The sequence below is a fragment of the Mirounga angustirostris genome, unplaced genomic scaffold (genome assembly GCF_029215605.1).
Source record: "Mirounga angustirostris isolate CCGP_5_RB_7025 unplaced genomic scaffold, mMirAng1.0.hap1 SCAF_7, whole genome shotgun sequence".
Classification (NCBI taxonomy): Eukaryota; Metazoa; Chordata; class Mammalia; order Carnivora; family Phocidae; genus Mirounga; species Mirounga angustirostris.
In genome coordinates this window covers 106,590,539-106,612,808 of record NW_026991715.1, presented here as the reverse complement: position 1 = coordinate 106,612,808, position 22,270 = coordinate 106,590,539, and the positions used below count along the sequence as shown (strand labels likewise).

At 40.6% G+C, this 22,270-nt stretch overlaps 1 protein-coding gene across 1 annotated transcript in view; it reads left to right on the top strand.

Moving 5' to 3' along the window:
- ITK (IL2 inducible T cell kinase) overlaps window positions 1-22,270 on the top strand; it is a 63,690-nt gene that overhangs the window by 16,575 nt on the left and 24,845 nt on the right. Inside the window, exons 2-7 of the mRNA XM_045902064.3 lie at window positions 4,927-5,031; window positions 7,123-7,204; window positions 8,916-9,044; window positions 12,282-12,322; window positions 15,216-15,367; window positions 19,146-19,211. Of these exons, the coding sequence (XP_045758020.1) occupies window positions 4,927-5,031; window positions 7,123-7,204; window positions 8,916-9,044; window positions 12,282-12,322; window positions 15,216-15,367; window positions 19,146-19,211 (575 nt within the window). The remainder of the gene's footprint in view (window positions 1-4,926; window positions 5,032-7,122; window positions 7,205-8,915; window positions 9,045-12,281; window positions 12,323-15,215; window positions 15,368-19,145; window positions 19,212-22,270) is intronic.

The following is a 22,270-nucleotide window of genomic DNA, read 5'->3' as shown; positions in this document are numbered from 1 at the left end:
TTATTTTATGTACAGTATTTGGAGAAGGAAAGGAAGTAACACTTGAGTGATTGGTTTAGCATTTGAATGAGTTTGTGAGTAGGTTTATGTGGTTTTTTTTAAAGTCCTCTAAATTAGCCCAATGATTCAGGGACTATGATCATTCTCACTTAAAAAAAACAAGGCAACTGAGAAGTTGAGACACTTGCCTCAGGTTGCACAGCTGGTCAGGCAGATGTAGGTCTACCGGGCCTGACAGTTCCAATCCTCTCCCACTCTGCCTCTCCAAAGCAAAAAGGTGAAATTCGGCTGTTTTTCAGGAGGGTGGAGATATCTTCTTTCTTAGGTATCAAATACCTAGCTTCTCAATGACACATCTGTTGGACATTGTTGCAGCAAAAGAGCCAATGTTAATAGGAGTGAAGTGGACTTACCATTCTGAGGAAGCAGAGAATGTGCTCCCCATTTCAAATTCAGCATAAGCATTGCACGATCAAAGAGGGCACAGACAAATGCCTGCCAGACCACAGCTCAGAGTATAGAGCATGCAATTGATTGTTCAGCTGGAGTCTGGGGAATGAAAATCTCCTGTGGAAAGTCGGGGCAAGTGCAAGAGCCATGAAACATAGTTGTTAAGCGCTCAGGCTCTGGAGTCATAGACTTGAGCTTGTAGCCTTCCAGTCCACTTATTAAGAGACTTGGCCTTTCTGAATGTCAAGGTCCTCACTTGCAATATGGGGCAATGATACTTTGCAAGATCGTAGGTCAAATGGGCGCTGGCCTGTTGAGTGCCTGAAGTATAAGATGTGCTCAAAAATGTGAATCGTCCTTTATTTTGGTTTTGTTCCCTGCCTCTCTTTTTGAAACTCACAGTCTAAAATTCTATTTTGTATAATATATTAACATAAAAAGAAAGGGGATATAAAAGCTGCGTGCACAAGCTTGCCTTTATGCAAATATGTAGACACTAGCATCTTGTTGGGTTGTGTTTGACACATATCAGGTGTCCAGGTGGAAGCTTTGGAATATGAAGACAGTGTAGCTTTGAACATGGCCAAGAAAAGAGACAAAGGCCAAGTGAGGTCTTGTGACCTTCACCCCGAGTGATGCAGATGGAATGAGAAGTAAGAATGAGAGCAGGTTTTACTTGGTGTCTCTCTTTTCCTGATGGCTCTTGTGTGGTTTCCTTGGAAAGTTTACCCTGGCATTTTTCAGAAATAGCACAGTTGTTTGGGATGATTACAGGCAATCACCATTTCTCAGAGATGGAACTGTGTTTAGCTCACTGACAGGCTACTCCCCAGTCCCCAGCTGGGGGGATGCACAGCTGGACTCTTGTTTACCACGTATCAGATCTTGTGAACTTTGAAGACAACCCACCTCAGGGAACTCATTTAGGAAAAAGAGTGAGTTTTGATGGTGGAACATGAAATCCCTTCCAACAGAAGAACAAACCCAATAGCCAGCTCACCTGACCGGCTGTTAACACGGTGTCTCTTAAAATCCATGTTTGAAGTCAATGAATATTAAGAGATTAAGAGAGATAATCTGAGGTTACAGGAGAAGCCCTCCTTGGATATCCTGAAGCCACACCGTCCAATAATGGAGCCATAGCGACGTGTGGCTGCTGAGCACTTGAAACGTGGTGGGTCCAAATTGAGATGTCTTCTACAATACACGATTTCAAGGACTTAGTACAAAAAATAGTGTATCTCATTAGTTTTTTATGTTGATTACATGTTGAAATAATACTTCAGATATAATAGGGTAAACAAATATATTCTTAAAATTAATTTTATTGTTTCTTTTTCATTCCTTGTAGTGTGGCTACTAGAAATCTTTAAGTTACATATATGGTTCCCATTCTGCTATTCTTGGACAGCATGGCTTTAAAACAGCACACAGAATCTTTATCCCTACTCAAACTCTTGTTAATACTTACCTCCATTTTGTACCCTGATTATGATGATCCTAGGCTATTAACAACAAATGCATATCCAGAACTTTGCTACCTTAGGGCTTTGCTCCTGCTGTGAACTCAGTGTAGGGTGCTTACCCACCCCCACACCCCCAGACATCATCTCTGGTGCCTTTTTCAACTCCCTGATCTTTTCTCATAGGCCCTCTCCCCAGACAGGCCTGCCCTATCCACAAGTTGGTCACATCAACCTGCTCTATTCTCTTTATGGCACTTGTTTATATTGTCTGCCCTCTCAACAAGACTGTGAGCTCCATGAGAAGATCTACCATGTTCATCTCTCTATTTCTTGCTCTCATAACAGCACTTAGCTTATAGCTGGTCCCCAGTAAATAGTTCCTGAAGAATTAAATGCATTAGCCTTAAATCTGACTGAGATTGTTTAAACTGTGTTTCAGCGTGGTGCCCTCCATTCATATCATTCTGACTGAGCACCTGTTGTAAGCCTGTCACTATGCCTTAGGAATATGGTGATAGATGTCCTGGCCTCACTCTCAGGGAGAACAGGACTTAGTGGCTTCCAAGGATAAACATGTCTTGCAAACAGAGTTGTCCTACTACTGCCATGAGCCTTTTGTTGCATTTTACTATGTATACTACTAAGGAAATAATGCAACAGAGGTAAAAAAACAAGATAACCTCAAAGCTCAGACTCCCTGTTTACCCACAGTGGCAGAAGGTTGCTGAAAAGGCAGCTCCCTTGTGCTCTTCTGTTTTTAAAAAACAGATTAACCATCCTAAAGAACTATGATTATGGGCAGAACCAAGCCATGTATTTCTAGCTGTGGAAGACTCTAAATGAGAAGATATTTTGAGCTCAAAGGATACATGTTTTCAGAGGTTTTTAAGGGAAAACTGACCTTTTAATACATCCTTAGATTACAAAAGCAAGCTGTAGACCACTGTGCGGAGCAGATGATTGTTTTTGTTTGTATATATCCTATAAGTGTGTGTGGGAAGGACAAATGCATTCCAAATGGTTAACCTTGGCTATCTCAAGGTTGTGGAGAAGGGTGGAATGATATGACACTATAAATGTTTTCGTAACATACTTCCATATTATTTTATTTGTTACAGTGAACATGTATAATTTCTGTACTTTCAAAAATGAATAAAGTAGTTTTTAGAAAGAAAATTTAAAAAGAAACACCACAAGGCATTTTTTCATCTCAGTTCTGGCCCAAGCAAAGGCCAGCAACTAGGCTGGATTTCAAAAAAATAGGAAGTACAAACTGAGCTCACTTCTGGAGAATTTTATCATATCATGGCTCTCTTACCATAGTTAGGACTTCATTAACCTCTTTAACTGGGAGAGTACTCTTTATTGAGAGCACCTGTTATAAGCCAAGTAATTTGTTTACATATGCCCATTTTATTCTCTAAATAATCTTGCAAAGGTAGGCATTAACTATATCCTCACTTAGTGGATATAAAAATTAAAGTTCAGGGAGGTGAGATGAGTTACCCAAGGTCACAGAGCTAGTTAGAGGTTGAGCCAACTTTGCAGAGAAGAATTACAAAAACAACTAGAAAACAAGTAATAAGATGGCAATAAGTACACATCTATCAGTAATTACTTAAATGTAAATGGTCTAAATGTGCCAATCAAAAGACATAGGGGGACAAAATGGATAAAAAAAAAAAGCAAGACTCATCTATATGCTGCCTGCAAGAGACTCACTGCAGACCCAAAGATGTATACAGACTGAAAGTGAAGGGAGGAAAAAAGGTATTCTATGCAAATGGACACACACACACACACACACACATAAATCCAAGCAATACTTGTATCAGTCAAAATGAGACTTTGAAACAAAAATGGTAACAAAAGACAAAGAAGGACACTACATAATGATAAAGGGACCAATACAATGAGAGGATATATAACAATTGTAAATATCTATGCAACCAACATTGGAGCACCTAAATACATAAAGCAAATAGTAACAGACATAAAGGGAGAGATTGATAGTAATACAATAATAGTAGGTGACTTGAATACCCCACTTGTATCAGTGGATAGATCATCCAGACAGAAAATCAATAAGGAAACAGAACCCAACTTTGAACCTAGTCCTTTTCAACCTTTTGTCCAATTCACCACCGTTTGCTACCTCTTTCTAAAAGATAAGGTGTAATGCAGTATTTTGCAGCTGGTTCCATAGCTGAATTAAACTCTGTTCTCAATGGAAGCCTCATTGTAGGCACTTGTGAAAGGCTTCTGCTCCACAAAAGCTTTCCCCTAACTAGCCCTGCAGCCTGATAGTTAGCAGTAGAATCTATCCCATTGGGTGACATCCCCTGGGATCCATTCTCAAAGTACAAGGACCCTTAGAATTGAGTAATATGTAACATCATTATAGATCATAACCATCATGTGACCATAATATAAATTAATTACCAAGGAAATAAACCTAGCAAATGTCCAAGGAAATGATACGTGAAGCCAGTAAGATGATGGGGGTGTAAAGAAGAGATAGTTAGAGAGCAGAGTCAGGAATGTCCTACAGGGGTGTCATTGTGGGACGGTTGATAAATATAAGGGACCTAGAGGAACCAGATGTAGGAAAGAAAGGTGCCACTAAAGGTATATATCACCATCCAGGCCAGGCAATGGGTCGGCACAAAACAGAGAGAACGGGCGCATGGAGTCGGTTTCCATACTGCATTCCCCACCCCACTTACAAGGCTGCTGTTTGTCAAAAGGTCACTGAGATATAAGACATCAAGGCTCAATGAGTAAAAATCAGTCACCCCATCAAGAGACAATTCACAGGGCATGTTCTCCCAGGAATCTGCTCAGAATGTCTCTCTGAGGCCCAGAGGGCCAAGAAATAGCTTCTGGATATATGGGGGGGTTAGTTTACAAAGCTAATGGATCTTTTCTAGTAGTGGATTTCCATAAGCAACCTGGACAAAAATACTGTCTGCTCTCTTCTTTAAATAGAATATGCTTTTTTTCCCCACAGAAAAAGCGCACATTGAAGGGCTCCATTGAACTCTCCCGAATCAAATGTGTCGAGATTGTGAAAAGTGACATTAGTATCCCATGCCACTATAAATATCCATTTCAGGTAAGTCCACTACACCTGAGGGAACTAGTTCCCCATTCCTGGGACAATGGTTGAAATCCTCAGTCATTGTATTAGAAGGTGGGACAGGAACGACTCTGATCTATAGTTAGATCGCAACAAAGCCCGCAACAAAGCTGCTGTGTTCTTTCATTCATTCATTCATTCATTCCTTCATTCATTCATTCATTCTATTCAACAAAGCATAAAATCTTGAAAAAGTTTTCATTCCTCATTTCCCTTACTCTCATGTCTTCCCTACCTCAACAAAAATCCCAATTCTCTGCTCCTAGAGTAAGGAAAAAAAACCTATCAATGGCCCCAAACCTAATATTCTTTAAGTACAATTTACTCATGTTTTGAGGCAACAGATTGTAGTACTTGATTACAAATTGTTTGGAAGTTCTGGGACAAAAAGACTCAAATTTTATAATCTCAGAACTAGCTAGAGTTGTGTTATCCAATACAGTAGCCACTAGCCACATGTGGATGTTTAATGTTTAAACTAAACAATATTAAAAATTTCTGAGTCACACTAAGCCACACTGAATGAATGAACATTTCACATGTTCAATAGCTGTGTGTTAGACAGAACAGATAATAAAACATTTCCACCATTGCAGAAAGTCCTACTGGACAGAGCTGGTGGAGGTTATCATTTGTCTTTAGGTCATGACACTGTCCAAATCTTGTCCTCACTCTTGGCATCTATGACTCTGAAGCAGTGGATATCTTCTTGTACCTTCTAGGGTACTGTTCCTCTTCACCAATTTGAGAGGTAAATATTCCATTTTTAATGTGACACAGAAAAGGACTCTTTTCTTACTAGAAAGTTGACCTCCATGAGTTGAAATTTTTAGTAATGAAAGTAAAATGAATAACATGTATTTTCCTGTCATTAAAATTCCAATTAGGGGCGCCTGAGTGGCTCAGTCAATTAAGCGTCTGCATTCGGCTCAGGTCATGATCCCAGGGCCCTGGGATCGAGCCCCGCATCAGGCTCACTGCTCAGTGGAGAGCCTGCTTCTCCCTCTCCTTCTGCCTGCCACTCTGACTATCTGGGCTCTCTCTCTTTCTGTCAAATAAATAAATAAAATCTTAAAAAAAAAAATTCCAATTAAAAATGAGTACATTAGGGGATGCTGGGTGGCTCAGTTGGTTAAATGTCTGCCTTTGGCTCAGGTCATGATCTCGGGGTCCTAGGGTAGAGCCCCACGTTGGGCTCAGTGGGGAGTCTGCTTGTCCCTCTCCCTCTGCCCGCCCCCGTCCCCGCTCATGCTCACTCTCTTGTGTGCTCTCTCTCTCTCACATAAATAAATAAAATCTTTAAAAAAAATGAGCACATTAAAAGGGAACCTGGGTGGCTCAGTTGGTTAAGCATTCGACTCTTGATCTCAGCTCAGGTCTCGATCTCAGGGTTGTAAGTTCAAGCCCTGCACTGGGCTCCACACTGGGCATGGAGCCTACTTAAAAACAAACAAACAAAAACAAACAAAAAAACAGAGTACATGAAAAAAAACTGGTAAAATTCAAAGAAGATCTGTACTTTAGTTAGTAGTGTTGGACCAATGCCAATTTCCTGGTTTTGAAACTGTACTGTGGTTATGTAATAAGATGTTATCATTAAGGAGAGGTGGGTGAAAAGAACACAGGAACTCTGTACTATTTATGGAACCACTGGGGTGTCTTATATTATTTCAAAATAAGTTTTTAAAATCTCGATTATACATTTTTCATCTAATTTTTTACTCTTTCATATGCCAGAAAGATTTTTTTAATCACTTAAAAGTTAATATGAGAAATAAATATGCTGTCACATGGAGAGGTTTTTGTCCCGCTGTTTTAATTTAGCAATGGCTTACTAATAACATGGAATCTCAGACAAATAGTCTGAGCTGTGGAAATACACCCTGTGTCTGCAGAGCATTCAAATATCTGGATAAAAAGGACACTGATCTCCTAATCACCCAGATGTTTGCCTTTAAGTAATAAACACCTGAGGCCCCACTCTCGGCTCCCTACGCCAGATGGGCCTGCTCTCAGTCATCCACCTCTGGGCGCACGGCTCACCTTGGACTCTGTGTGTATCTCCAGGTTGTGCATGACAACTACCTCCTGTATGTGTTTGCTCCAGACCGTGAGAGCCGGCAGCGCTGGGTTCTGGCCCTTAAAGAAGGTAATGACTCTCCTTGCCAATGGCTCCCTGAGATCCCTTGATCCTCTAGTGGGCTTGGGGTTCACAGTAAGATAAAGGGCAGCGGGTGGTCAAATACTGCTTGCTTTTGGTGGTCGTGTTGGATTCCAGCTTTTCACCCTCGGCCCAAGGGGCAACAATCAGTACAGTGTAAGGTCAGCCAAATCCAGCCTACCACCTGTTCTCATAAGGCTCTGAGCTAAGGATTGTCTTTGTATTTTTAAATGGTCCCATTTTAAAGGATTAGAGAAGTACCTCCATAACATATCGATTTTGCCTGCTGGTGAGCAAAACCTAAAATATTTACTATCTGGCCCTTTCAGAAAAAGTTTGCCCACTCCTGGTCTAGTGTGAAGAATAAGAGGACGGGCCCTCGAGTTAGATGACCTGAGTTTGAATCCTGACTCTGCTACTTACTAACCGTGTGTGCGAGGGCAACGTCCTCAGCTGCTCTGTGCTTCAGTTTCCCCGTCTATAAAAAAGGAAAGAAGGAGGGAACGATAATAATAGTACCTGCCTCCAGGACTGCTGCGAGGAAAGCCCTTGGAACTAGCCTGGCCCAGAGTCGGCACCCGATAAACGTTAGCTAGCTTTAAAGGTTTTCAGATCAGCAGGAAGGATATTTCTTAGGCTTGCCTCCCTGGCAGCATCATTTGAACCAGCATAGTGGGTATACGTGAGAGGTGCAGCCAGGCTGCTAAGGTGAAAATCCCAGCTCTGCCAATTATTAGTCTGTGACCTGGGGCAAGTTCCTCGACCTTCCAGGGCCTCCATTTCCTTAGCTATAAATTCTGACTAATAACAATCGGTCACGCGGTTATTGTGAGAATTAAACGTGTTAAGACATGTCAGACACTTAGAACCATACCCAAGAAAGCACTCAATCGGTGGTACTGTTATTTTGCCCAGAGCCTTGGGTTTACAGGAGAACTGGGTTCAGATATTAATCTGTCTCTAAGTAGCTATAAGGATGAAGAGTAAGTAAACCATTTAGAATCTTGGGAGCCATGATGCCTTTACCTGAAAAATGAGAATAAAAATACAGTTCTTATCTTCTTCCAAGGTCGTTGTCTCAAATAGGGTATGAACGGGCCAATGCTGGGTAAGCTGGAAAATGCTCTCAAGTCATGGAGCTCGGTATAAACATTAAAGTAAAAAGTTATCAAAAGGGCTCCAACTGTGTCCACTGGCTAGTCTCCCTCTGCGTAGGGCTTTACTCACAGGATGTTAGAGCTGGAAGGAACATTTGAGATGGCTTATCTAGAGCTCCACTTCTTATACTTCTTTTCTTCAGCAGGAGAACCTTTTTTTTATTTTCCTACCAAAATCTCACTTTAAAGCCACAAATCTAGAACGGATAAAAGCAAAATTCCTGTGGTTGAAGGTGGGAGAGATGAAGGGGCCGGAATCCCTCCCACTCAGTCTTCCCAGTGCCCCTTGGGCGCTTTTGTAGGGCCCACTGATCCAGTCTAGGATCAGAGGGTGTATTGAGGCTCAGATGAGGGTGTTGTCCAACCTAGGGACATACAATTAACGCAAGGCCAGACAAGAACCCAGATCTGGTAATGCCTAAATCCAACATGTACTATTCACTCAAGCTTATGCAGGGTCCAATCTCAGGGAATTGTGAAGTTGGTAGCCCTTGATAGACTAACCTGAAAATAACTCTTCTACTGGTGCTAATCTCTTTCAGAAACAAAGAATAATAACAGTTTGGTGCCCATGTATCATCCTAATTTCTGGATGGATGGGAGATGGAGGTGCTGTGCTCAGCTGGAGAAGCTTGCAGTGGGCTGTGCCCAGTACGATCCAACAAAGAATGGTAAGAGACTAGGAATTCCCCTTTCTTCTTTGCAAAATGACTGACCTCTCTAATCGTAGGAGGTAAAAGCTCACATCTTCCCAAAATCAGGGGTGTCATGGATTGAATACAAAATTTTACATTTTTAGAACTTTCAGAAGGAAATCATCTGCCTCTACTACTTGCCTGTTGATGTTTTTCATCTCAAACCTTATGCCTTTGTAGCTCCTTGCTACTAAAAGTGTCATCCTTGGACCTGTACTGTCAACATCACCTGCGAGCTAGTTAGAAATATAAATTCTCCAGCCCCCTCCCAGGTCTGCTGCCCTATCAAAATTTGCATTTTAACAAATTTCCTGGAGATTCGTGTGCATGGTAAAGTTTGGGAAGCACGGCCATAACCTTCAAGTTAGAAAATGTAAATGGCATGGTCGACTTAAGTCTTAAGTTGTAGAGACAGACTTAGAGATCCATAACATCATTTATTTATTACAGTGGTGTCACATCACACATATATTTAATTCCACTAGCTCAACTTTATCCTCTTGGAGGGGAAGAAAGCAAAACCAAAAACTGTTTATTGTACTCTGTGGCTTCTCTCTGCCTCCCCTTCAAACTCGCCATCAATCTCTATAATCTCAGAGAAAAGGAGGTCAGAGCCTAAATGCAAAATGAAAACAAAAGACAGTGTTTCTGGTTCTTGGAGGGCAAAGGCCCTGGAATGCGGGATTGGGGTGCGACCCACTTTTCCCTTCTGTCATTGCTCTGGGACCTGAACCTTCAATGAAGTGCAACTTCACTTGCATGCACTTTTACACATGGTGAGCTCCCATTCCCCACAGTCGTCTGGGGGAGATGGTGTGAGGTCACAGAAACAGGAGACCTTGAGCATGCTCAAGGTCACACAGTGAGGAAGTGCTCTGCAAAGCCATTGTTGAATAGGAATGATGGATCCTGTGAATTGTTTTGCTTCCATTCCCCTCTCCTCTCAACCTCTCTTACCCTAGCCACATTTTTTCATTTGTCAGTTTCTTTTTCGCACTAAAACAGAATACCTCACATTGACAACCCAAGGCGGATGTGCTAAATGTAACACATGTCTGGGTTTTCCGTGGCTTCCTGAGTCACAGCCCCTCTTAGTACCACTTTAAAAACTATTACTTCTCACCCTCCACCTTGGGAGAGAAAGTTTAAGGTTACCAGTCCCCTGGCCCAGAAGAACAATATATACCTGGTTTTAGAAGTGAATGATCTTCTGCATTACCCTATGGACCATATTCACAAAGGCTAGTATTTCATAAAAATGAAACAGAAGGTTTTATGTGGGTGAAATCCACCGTATTAACAAGACGGCATGGGCTTTCACTGGTGCATGAAAGCCCTTTCCAAAGCTAGAGGTCTGCTCTCCAAATTCCTGCCAGCACCTTTGTTGTGGGCCCTTGGACCAATCACTTGGCCATCAAGGGCCCTAATGTCCTCATTGCTCCAATGTTAGGGGAACTTTTAGGGGTCCTACGATGAAACAATCTCCAAGCCCCTTTCCAGTTCTGGAATTCCTTGAGTCTGTGTTTCCATTTTGCAGTTTTCACCATGAGTGTTGCAGCTGACCCTCTTGGTGCATAGTACTTCCCTCCACTGAGTGCTAGACACATGACTGAGGGTGATGAGCATCTGAATGACTCACCATCATGGCACTTGGAGATGGCTGCTCATGCTGAACTGCTCACCCCATGAACCCAGGGCCTAACTACTATACAGTCAGTCTCTTAGTGGTCCTACATTCATGTTTGCAACAATGGGCTTGTGGAAAGCTCTTAACACATCTGCTGGCACTTACTGAGCTCTCAACAAATGGTAATTATGCCCACTAGTCTTTCTTATTTGTAGACAGAGGAATCTGAAGCTGAGATACAGCAGTGTGTGTGTGTATGTCTGGAAAGCAGCGGAGGTGGTTGGGTAAAAATGGACCCTGCTCTACCCAACCCACAGCGACACTCATTTCTGCAACCAGAACTGGCTCTGATGTCATACAATCCAACTGCACCCAGAGGGAGAAGAAAGAAGGGAAGAGCAAGGCTAGAGGAAAAGATATACGTTGCAGAATGTTCAGGGTTGGAAGGGGCCCAAGGCCACACAGCTCATTCCCAGTGGAGCTGGGGAGAGAATGCCAGTCTCCTGGTACTCTGAGTTGAGTGCTAAATAGGATCCATGCTTCCAGTTACGTTTGTTTGCTTCTTCTCTGTTAATCACAAACCCAAGTCAACACCCCACCCTGCCCTGGCTTAAGGAGTTAGCACACGGGCTGGGTTCCTATGTCACTGTATTGGTCTCCTCTTACCGCCTTCCTGAGAGATGCTGTCCCGGTCAGGAAGGGATCAACCTCATACGTGAGTCAATCTCATGCAGAGATGAGGAGCTCACCACCTACTTATGGAGCCTATTCCCATATTATCTCTAATTTTTAAATCATTCTTTGAACTGAGCAGAAGCTGATGTGCGGCCTCCCATGCCACACCTACTCTCAGACATTCAACTTTGGTCTATTGATTCCAGGAATGACCTTTTCAGGGCCTCAAAGGAGAAATACCAAGAGACAGAGGAAGAGACAAAAGGAGGGAGAGAAAGAAGAGAGCAGGAAAGAAGGCATAGAGGAGAGGTGAAGAGAGGGAGCTGTGGAGACATAAACAGATAAACAGAGAGAGAGAGAGGTGCTAAGGGTGTTGTTTGGAGGAGGTAGCCAGAACACATGCTCAGAAGCATTAAGGTAACTAAAAGTAGATTCCAGCCCTCCCCAAAAATAACACAATGACCCCTCACCTCACCCACCTCCTCCCCAAGCCCATGGCTACCTCAGGAAGCTGAGTCACTGTTACCCTGAGTCACCAATTCCCACTCCGGGGTTTGGCAGGTGGTAGGTGTGTTTGTGGAGGTCTCCCGGCCCACATGGAAGGACACAAGCCTAATGCCTCTGAAGCAACTTTTGGATTAGGCTTTAACTGGGAATACAGAATATTGACTTTTAGAAGTTTCTGGTATCTTCTAGAAAATAAAGTGGGGAACCAATAGGCTAAAAGAGATAAAACACGGGCTCTACAAGGCTGATTTTCGTTTCTCTGTGTCTCATCAGCTTCTTCTGGCCCTTTTCTTCTGTTGTTCACCTAAGGGCCCCTTTTCTCTGAAAAGCCCTCTGGCTGCTCACCTCCGGTTGGGCACATTCGGTTTCATGCTCATTTTCTTTTTCTGTTTTCCTCGTTTCAGCTTCAAAGAAGCCTCTTCCTCCTACTCCTGAAGACAACAGGGTAAGTAAGGGCTCGAGCTCTGGGCACGGTGGACACCCATCACTGCAGCTGCCTGACTGGCATGTCCCCTTTGCACTTTCCCCATCTGCCCAGATTTTTCAGATCCTTGGCAAATGCAGCAGGTTATAGTAATTCAGTTGAAATGAACACACTGGGTCTCTTGAACCTGAACTGTCTCATGGGTCTGTTTACATAAAAGGACTGCTCAGCTGCTAAGTCCTCAGTTTACTTTATTCATTCAACAAAAACTTATTGATAACAAACTGTGTATCCAGCCACCTGACCACTTTGGGGTATAATGACAGCTATCTATATAAAATAGTGTATTGTGGCACCTGGTTGGCTCAGATGGTTAAGCGTTTGCCTTCAGCTCAGGTTATGATCTCAGAAGCATTGTACGACAATGAAGCATCAGTACGACAATGGGACAAGCCTGGGACAAGTTGGGCTCCCTGCTCAGTGGGGAGTCTGCTTATCCCTCTCCCTCAGCCCACTCATGCTCTCTCTCTCTCTCTCTCTTTCTCAAATGAATAAATAAAATCTTTAAAAGGATAAGCCTGGGACAAGTTGGGCTCCCTGCTCAGTGGGGAGTCTGCTTGTCCCTCTCCCTCTGCCCACTCATGCTCTCTCTCTCTCTTTTTCAAATGAATAAATAATATCTTTTTAAAAAATAAAATAAAATTGTATAGTTACTCCACACCTTACTTTTGATATTATTTTATATTTTTCAAAGTACTTCCACACTTTTACTATTTCAAAGATATACATATATATAAATCTTTATATATTAAATATATATACACATATATATGAATGTACCTCCTTTCCTCATTGTCTGTTCTAGCCACTTCAGAGGGTTATAGTTTTATTCACATTTTAAAGCTTGGGAAATCAAGTCCCAAGAGAGATTTTGAGTCTTTTCCAAGGCCATTCAACAGCTTAGTAGTTAAGCTAGTAGGCAGCAGAGCTTCTGGAGTGGTGGTCTTTAACTCAAGTGGTGGTTCTCAAAGTGTGGTCCCTGGACGAGCAGTATCAGCATCACTTGGGAGCTGGTTAGAAATGCAATGTAAATTCTCAGGCCCCACCCCAGACCTACTGTATTCATAACTCTGGAAGAGGGTCTCAGCAATCTGCATTTTAATAAACCTCTAGGTGATTCTGGAGCACATTGAAGTAGGGAGAAAGACTGATCTAATATACTGACTTATAAGATTTAGGTGAATCAAGCCATATCTGGGGAAGTCACCTCTGGCTTGCAGATGGTTTCCCCCATAGTCCCAACTATATAGGGTAGAGGTAGGATCTAGGCTCAGAGTATTATTATATATTATTATTATAAGCAGGTTTCTCACCACATGAATGTTTAATAGGACGTTCAAAAGTTGTACAGGATGTGGGATACTGCCGAGATTTTTTGCATTCTTGGTCCTCTCCCATTAAATGCTAGCAGCACACCTAAACCTTTCTGACGTTCAAAACATCCCCATAGATGTCCAAGATGCTCCCTATGGAAAGCTACCACCATGGTTTGAGAACCTTGCTCTTAGCTTTCTTTTCATAGGGATTGATCAATTAGTTGGGCCTATAATGGGATGAATACCATGATGTCATAGCCCTCTGCAATCTTCAGGTGCCCTTGAATATAAATCCTTCCTCCATTAGCTCTTGGGGTGAAAGCCTCAGTCCCATTGACTCTTATCTGCAGTACTCCAGTACACCATCTCATGAGCTCCACCGATATCTAGACTTCAAATCCTAAACTGGGCTCAGCTGGGATGACATACTACATCAGTACGACAAGCTTTTCTTTCTAGATCTCCAGGACTTTTATACCACCAAATGCTTCAATGTGCTCATAGAAACTTTGGCTTCTCGGGGTACCTGGGTGGCTCAGTCGTTAAGCATCTGCCTTCGGCTCAGGTCATGGTCCCAGGGTCCTGGGTTCAAACCCCACATCAGGCACCCTGTTCAGTGGGAAGCCTGTTTCTCCCTCTCCCACTCACCCTGCTTATGTTCCCTCTCTCGCTGTGTCTCTCTCTGTCAAATAAATAAAATCTTTAAAAAAAGAAAAAGAAAAAGAAAGAAACTGGCTTCTCAACACCAAATCTCATCTCCACCAGTAATCTCAATCTCTTCCATATTTACTGTCTCACAAAATCTGCCAAACTGTAGCAAGTGTGCCCTTCCTGAACTTCCACAATTGTTTGCTTTATCATCTCTTCTTCATGTCTTCAACATATCATTCTTAAAAAGGTACTGAGAAGTAGATTTAGGCAAGAGAGCCCCTAAGAGGAAGAAGGAAGTCCATGTGCTATCGTAGAGAGAGCATTAAGATTAATTCAAGGGTTAAGCTTAGCCATATCTATTTCCCCATCTGGGGCTCTGTTTCCCCATTCTAAACAGAAGAATGGATTGAATGATCTCTCAGAGGCATTCCAGCTCCAGGAGTCTATGATCCTATGGATCTGGACAAAGCTGCAAGTCAAATCAGAAAAGCATGTACTGAATAACTTAGCAGTGACTGCATCACTTTCATCGAGAATATGATGCTGCCAGTAGAGAGGCTGCAACTTGTGACCAACAGACTTTTATGAAAAGCATGTAGCTGCTTGGAATTCACTGTGGTCAAAATTCAGCACACAGAATGAGAGGGGCAAAGAATTCCAGGTACTGATTGTCTTTGTGTCATATTCAGCACTACAGTCTTAAGTCATAAAGAAAGCCAACTAGAGAAGGCAGGTGGTTTCAGCAAATACCCAATGGATTGTAGGAACTGGTGTATTGACCTGGCATAGAACCAGGAGCAAGTTATAATTTAGGGACTTGTTGACCTTGTTCTGCAGTTTACCTCCTTTCTATGTCATCGCTTGGTTTTGTTTTCTACCTCCTCCAGCGATCACTTCGGGAACATGAAGAAACCATTGTCATTGCCTTGTATGACTACCAAACAAACGATCCACAGGAGCTCATGCTACAACGCAATGAGGAGTACTACCTGCTGGACAGTTCCGAGATTCACTGGTGGAGAGTACAGGACAGGAATGGGTAAGGCATCTTTGTGGTTGCTGTCCCAGGGCTTGAGGGTAGGTGAGAACAGAGAAAACACTGGAATGATATGTCCTGCCTCCATCAGCATGACCATTGTGCTGAGTTAGGAGAGGAGAGCAGAGGTAAAAGAAAGAGGAAGGCAGAAGTGGTTGAGGGGATCTTTCCACTTCTCAGAAGTGGTGGAGGTGTCACTTGCTATGCTCGCTCCCCCACAAGCACTCCCAGCCCCCAAGCCCATCTAAAAATTCCCTGGGTTTTTTCACTAACATCCATAGAGTAGGAGATTGGCAGCTTGTTCTACAAGGAAGCACTATTGTTCTTGAGTGTTTAGATGAGACTGAAGGCACATCCCATTGTGAAGTGTCTATTTTCAGTGAAAAGAAAAAGCATGTGGAAATGGTACAGATTAGTGGTTATATTAAGAAGCATCAGGAAGAAGATACTAAAGACTTAGCTACACTACCAGTCTTTGAACTAGCCATCTACATGATTCAGGGAGAAAGTTGAGTTGTGCTAATACCAGTTGCCCACTATGGGAGTTCTGAATGGAAAAAAAAAAAATCTTATAAGCCCTTCTCTGATCTGAAATACAACAAAATTACTTTTGTTAACTTTCAGAATGCTCTGGGATATATATGACTTAGATACTAGTACTTAATTTTAAGGCATCAGATTCATATTGTTTTATAAGGCTTTAGTTTTTCCTTTTAATATGTCAGAGGTATTTACCCAAGCCCTGGAATATTCTCCAGAATATGATTTCAATGATTGCATAAATCTAACACAAAAGTATACCATAACTGAGCAATTCTCTTGCTGGGTGCTCAGGTTATTTCCAATATATTGCAGATATTAACAACACTGCAATGAACATCCTTGTATACTAATATTACAGGTTTATACATTTTTAAAGCATGAGGTTATTACTGATTTAAAAATATAAAAAAGAAAAAGAAAAGACTCCATCACTGCAGTGTTGGATGGCCTAAATCGATGTTTTATTTAAAAAAAATAAAAATCCAACCTCCATTTGTCCCCATATCAATTCCAAAAGTAATCACTATTAACACTTTCTTATGTATCCCAAACAAAAAATTTATACATACACAAATGAATCCTTTCTTTTTCATTCACACAAAGGTGATTCATTCTGCTCTTCACCTTGCTTTTGACCTTTAGTAATATATCTTGGAGATCTTTTCATATCAGTGATACAAATTTATTTTTTAAATAATTGCATAGTTTTGGAAGGTGTGCTTGTATTATAAATATTTGAATGATCTTAAATGGTAGGATATTTAGTTTCCAAATTGTTTTCTTTGTTATTTTAAACAAAGCCACAATGAAGATCTCATATTGCTCATGCTCATGTTTCTGGGCAATTTTTTGAAAAAAAATTGCAACATATATAGTTTTAAAAATATATTTTTCTTTTGCAAAAATATTTATCTCATATTTCTAACTATGGAACTGTTGAGTCAGAGCATCTCAATTTAGGTAGATAATTCCCTCAGAAAGGTTGCCAAATTTACATTCCCACTACCCACCAACAGTGTGTGGGAGTGTCAACACTGGGTATCACGAACCTTAAAAAAAAAAAAAAAAGCTAATCTGATGAGTAAAAAAAGAGGCACACAAATATCTTTAGGGTTAAGGCTTTACTTTTTACAGAGATCAAAACTTGCTTTGTCAAAGCGCCTTCTCTTTAAGTAGCCTTATTGACACCACTAGAGGGAGAGTGAGGGAGGGGTGGAAAATACGGTGCGTTCAAGGACTGTGGTCTAGGAGCCAGTGCTGCTGGCTAGCTAGGAACAGACCCCAAAGCACCTCGTGTGGAACCTCCCTCTCTAGCTGACTCGTGGAGGCAAGTGAGGCCTATCACATCACCTTCGCTTTGCCTATTATAAGGAGTCCCATATCAGAAACAGACTGCCAGAAGAACTTATTCAGAAATTCACTCCTCCAGTCAACTGACATTTATTTGCTAAATATCATTGCTAAATAAATGTAGCACACCTAATGTGCCAAGAAATTTCTTCTCCTAGGTTTCACTTCCCCAAATGACAGTTTACCCTTTGTTCAGTGGCCTATGGAAATACTCAGCTCTGCACTTCAAAGGCCATCAAAGAGGACACCCTAGAATCTAATTGGTGTTTTGGGAATTTCCCCAGCGTGCTTTGTAATAATGCAGTATCGTGGAAAGTACACAAGATGGGGCGACAGAAGCCTTGGACTTTAGTATCAGCTGCTCTTGTTGTAGGTCTTTGGAAAAGTCACTTAAACTTTAGGCATCCATTTCCTTATCTATGAAACACAGATGATAATATCAGCTCCGTCTATCTTACAGGGTTGAGGGAATCAATGAGATGCTAAAAGTGAAAGGAGCTTTGTAAATTCTACATCCACATACAAATGAAGAGAATCACCATTTGTGATAATCATATTATCACATAATGTTATGTGGTTGGCATATTAGAACACAGTTATTCTATTTGAAAGTAAAAATTATATTTGACCTAGTACTGGAATTGCAAACATATGGTTGGCAAAACCAGACAAAATCAAGTGGATTCCAAAAGACAGATATAAAAGAAATAGCAAATTTTAGAATAACTTGATTTCTATCAATTGGCACAGACTGCCTTGAGCACCATATTAGGGATGATTCTGAAGCTGGGTGTTCAGTTCTCCAAAGGAAGCATGTCATGATTGACTAGCAATGTCAGCCATGGGCACAGGATATGAGACAATCTTCCCATATTTGGCATCCCCATTCTTGATTTCTTTACTCCTCAAAACAATTCTGTAAAATAGATTATGCATTCCTCATTAAACACCATCACCAGATTGAAAAATGGCCTTATTATATAAAAATTAAAATATGCTTTATGAAGTAAAGAGCAAGAAACTCTCAGGCATCTTTTTATAGATTGGCAGAGTTGGGAGGAATTTTATGTGGAATCTAGTTTAAGGCCCTCATTTTACAGAGAGGGAGCCAGAGCCCCAGAGAGTAAAAGAGACATTGTTTTCACCTTGTAGTATTAAATGCAATAATGAATGTGAACGTGCTTTGCAAAATACAAGACCACACACAAATGTAAAGTATTTTGATGTGCTGATTAGTCTCCTTATCCATATGTCTTTGTTTATGCACAATTATGTATTCCTGCTCAAAAGAAGCTCCTACCTCTAAATCCAGCGTGACTCTATTCTTTTTTCTCATGTTTTACCATTTGTATCTGAGGGAGTTCAACTAACAACAACAACATATTAGGGAGGCCTTGAATTAAAAGCTTATAATGCTGACTGGCAGTATCTTTTGGGACCTGTGGTTGGAAAGTGATTTTTTATATTTTAATTATTTTGGGTTCTTGACTATAAAATGGTAGCACTAAAGTGGAAAAAATACTAATTGTCACACCCCAAAGAAAATGTTTCCTTATAGAAAATAGAGACTGAACATTAATCTTTTTTCCACTAGAGGAAATTTCACAATGAGGAGAGCAACAAATAATGCTTTTTGACTGACATGGCCACTTCTTATTTATTATGGTTCACATTTTAGTGGTGAAATCTATTGCCTTTAACAGATGGTGGATTTTTGTTATTTTTAGCGACTCTTTTATTCTAAAACTTTAAAATGTCTTATCATGAATGCCAAATAATGTAAGACTCCCCCATCTTTAAATGACTTTTAACGGATTGAACCACCTCTAAAATGGAGATGTGAAAATTTGTCCTATAATAGTCTAAACATGAATTTCTCTTTTAACAGGCATGAAGGATATGTACCAAGCAGTTATCTGGTGGAAAAATCTCCAAATAGCCTGGAAACTTATGAGTAAGATATTTTCTTTGTTTTCTAAAAATATGGTACTAAGGTCCTCCTTAGATTAGGAATAAATTATTGGTTGATTATAAAAGTACCAAGCATTTTTTTTCTCTTGTGCTTTGATCCCTAAGTAAACAGTAGAGGAACAATTTAAATAGAAGAAGGGGGCCTATATATGTACTCACTTCCCCTTTTATCAAACAGATGACTCTAAGATATGCACATAGATTGTGGTAAAAGGAAAAGATTCTTCCGGGAATCTTGGTCTTACTTGAGAAGGAAGAAAACAGTATGAACACTGATCAAATACAAACTCACTTAAAACACGCTTTAAGGCAGTACTTCCAATACCAAAATAGCAGACAAATAGGTATTAAATATCTGCTTGGCTTGTATTGTTTATTTCAAGTTGTCACTTAGAGAAGAGTTCACATGGATATAATTTTAATGGAACTACTTAATGTTTAATAAAATGCAATTGTAGTGGACAATGTACTCACCATGTACGTATGCTCCCCAGCTCACCTGCTGGAGGGTCCAGAAACAATAGCCTCATAGCCACCACAACAGCTCTGTGTTCACAGATCTTCCTTTCTAAATAGCGCTTCCCACTAAAATAGAGTTCTTGAAAAAACGGCTTGGGGATTCAGAGTCGAGGCAGGGAAAGAACAGGATGAACTTGGAACACCTTGCACCAGAAAGTAAAGAAGTACTGCCCCCCAAAATATTTTAATGATGTGGACTTGTGAAAGGGCAAAGAAGCTTAAAATTGTTCCTTCTGGCCAAATATGTGACAATTTGAGTGTCAAAATAAGTAATGACAGTAATGGACTATAGTCCGTTGAGTAAAATAAGAATCGATAACAAGCAGATAGTTTGATAGGTAAGTAAGTAAATAAATAAATAAACGAGAAAGTTCTTTCTTACCATAGAGTGCCAGCTAATGAATGTAGAAGGATGATCACATTTAAAAATCACCATTTGTAACTCAAAGTATCAACTAATTCAGGCAAGAAACATCAATGATGTCTAAACAGACACCCCAAGCCTCCTGATGTGATGCACTGAGAAGGACACAACATTACTTCTGGATATTCCTGCCCAGACATGCATAATCTGAGTTTCATCATGAGGAAATAATAGGCAAATCCATATTCTACAAAATAATTGGCCTGTGCTCTTCAAAAATGTTAATATTATAAAAGACACAAAAGGCTGAGAAGTTGGTCCACATTGAAGGAGCTTAAGGAGATGAGTGTTGATTAAATGGACTAGTAATCCTGGATTGGATCTTGAGCCATTAAAAAAAAAACCAAGGGCACCTGGGTGGTTCAGTCAGTTAAGCGTCTGGCTCTTAATTTCAGCTCAGGTCATGATTTCAGAGTTGTGAGATCAAGCCGTGTTTTGGGTTCCATGCTGGGCATAGAACCTGCTTAAGATTCTCTTTCTCCCTCTCCTTTTGCCCCTTCCCCCCACCTCTCTCTCTCTCCCTCTCTAAAAAAAAAAAAAAAAAATGACAAAACACATCATTGGGACAACCGATGAAATTTGAATAAAGTCTGAAATTAGATAATAGTATTGCATCAATGTTAAATTTCCTGATTTTGGTAATTGTACCATTTTTATATAGGTATATAAGTATATATTCTATTTCTTAGAAATACATACTGAAGGGGCTCCTGGGTGGCTCAGCCTTTAAGCGTCTGCCTTCGGCTCAGGTCATGATCCCAGGGTCCTGGGATTGAGCTCCCTCTCCCTCTGCCTGCCGCTCCCCCTGCTTGTTCTCTCTCTCTCTCTCTCTGACAAATAAATAAAATCTTAAAAAAAAAAAAAAGAAATACATATTGAAGTACTTAGGAGTAAAAGTCTATTCTCAAATGGTTTGGAAAATATATATATATATATATTCAGAGGGAATGGTAAAGCAAATACGTAAAATGTCAGAAATTAGTTCATCTGGGTCAAGTGTATATGGGAGTTCTTTAATAGTATTTTATAACTTTTCTATACATTTGAAATTATTTAAAAATGAAAAATGTTTAAGTCCTCTCCAAATGTAAGATACCAGGGTTGAAGAATATTAGCTAATGAAGACTTCTGTTAACTCATTTGGGCTCTTATTAGTTCAAATGTGGTCAAGTTATTTGTTGCTGAAATTCTAATAGACTCTGTAGTGAAGAGCTACCATTTTCTGAAGAGTCTCTCAACCTGAGACTGGCTTTGATCAAGTATGTGTGAGTAGCCCCTCCCTCAGCTAACAGAAGAGTCATCAGTTCCAAGAATACTTGAGCTGCAATGAAACATGTAGGAAATATGCTTAAATAAAATCCTTTCATTTTTTTATAGCCAATGCCTTTAGGGAAAAAAATAGGCATTTATTTCAAATGATCATTAGGCTGGGAAGTTTTGTTTTTGCTTTTAATCAGAATCTCGTCATTCATGATAGAGGGAACAAACTCAAAATTCCAGCAGAGTATAAAGCACTAGAGAATGGTGGAGCCTGAGGCAAATAAAAAAGTGTATTCCCCCCCCCCCCGAAGGTATTTTAGTTCATAAACAAAACAGAACAAAACAAAACACTAGACCATATAAGCAAAACAGTCTGTGAGCCCTATTTATTCTACATACTGTCGGTTTGCATTTTCAGATTATGGGATCACAGCTAGAGAATAAAATGACTCACAAGCAAACATCCAGACTTTATATATACTTATATATATATATATAAGTATATATATATATAAAATACCCAATATGATGATTTTTTATCCTTGAACTTAGTATTGTCTAGTTTCAGGTGACATCTGCATAAGAACTCAAAAATGTACCATCTGGGAGCATAATCATGGTTTGGTACATCCAATGATTGGCTTCAGGTCTCCTGCCCTGATTTGGGGGCATAACCTTGGGCGAATTTCCTCACCAGGCTGGATCTCAGATCCCTTTCCCTTAAAATGAAGGGTCAGACAAGTTGAAGGAGGAACTCTAGCTGGCATTCCCTCCCCATTCCTGAACTCAGGGTAGACATCACTCTTAGATCATGACACACTTACCTACTGAGCTCAGGT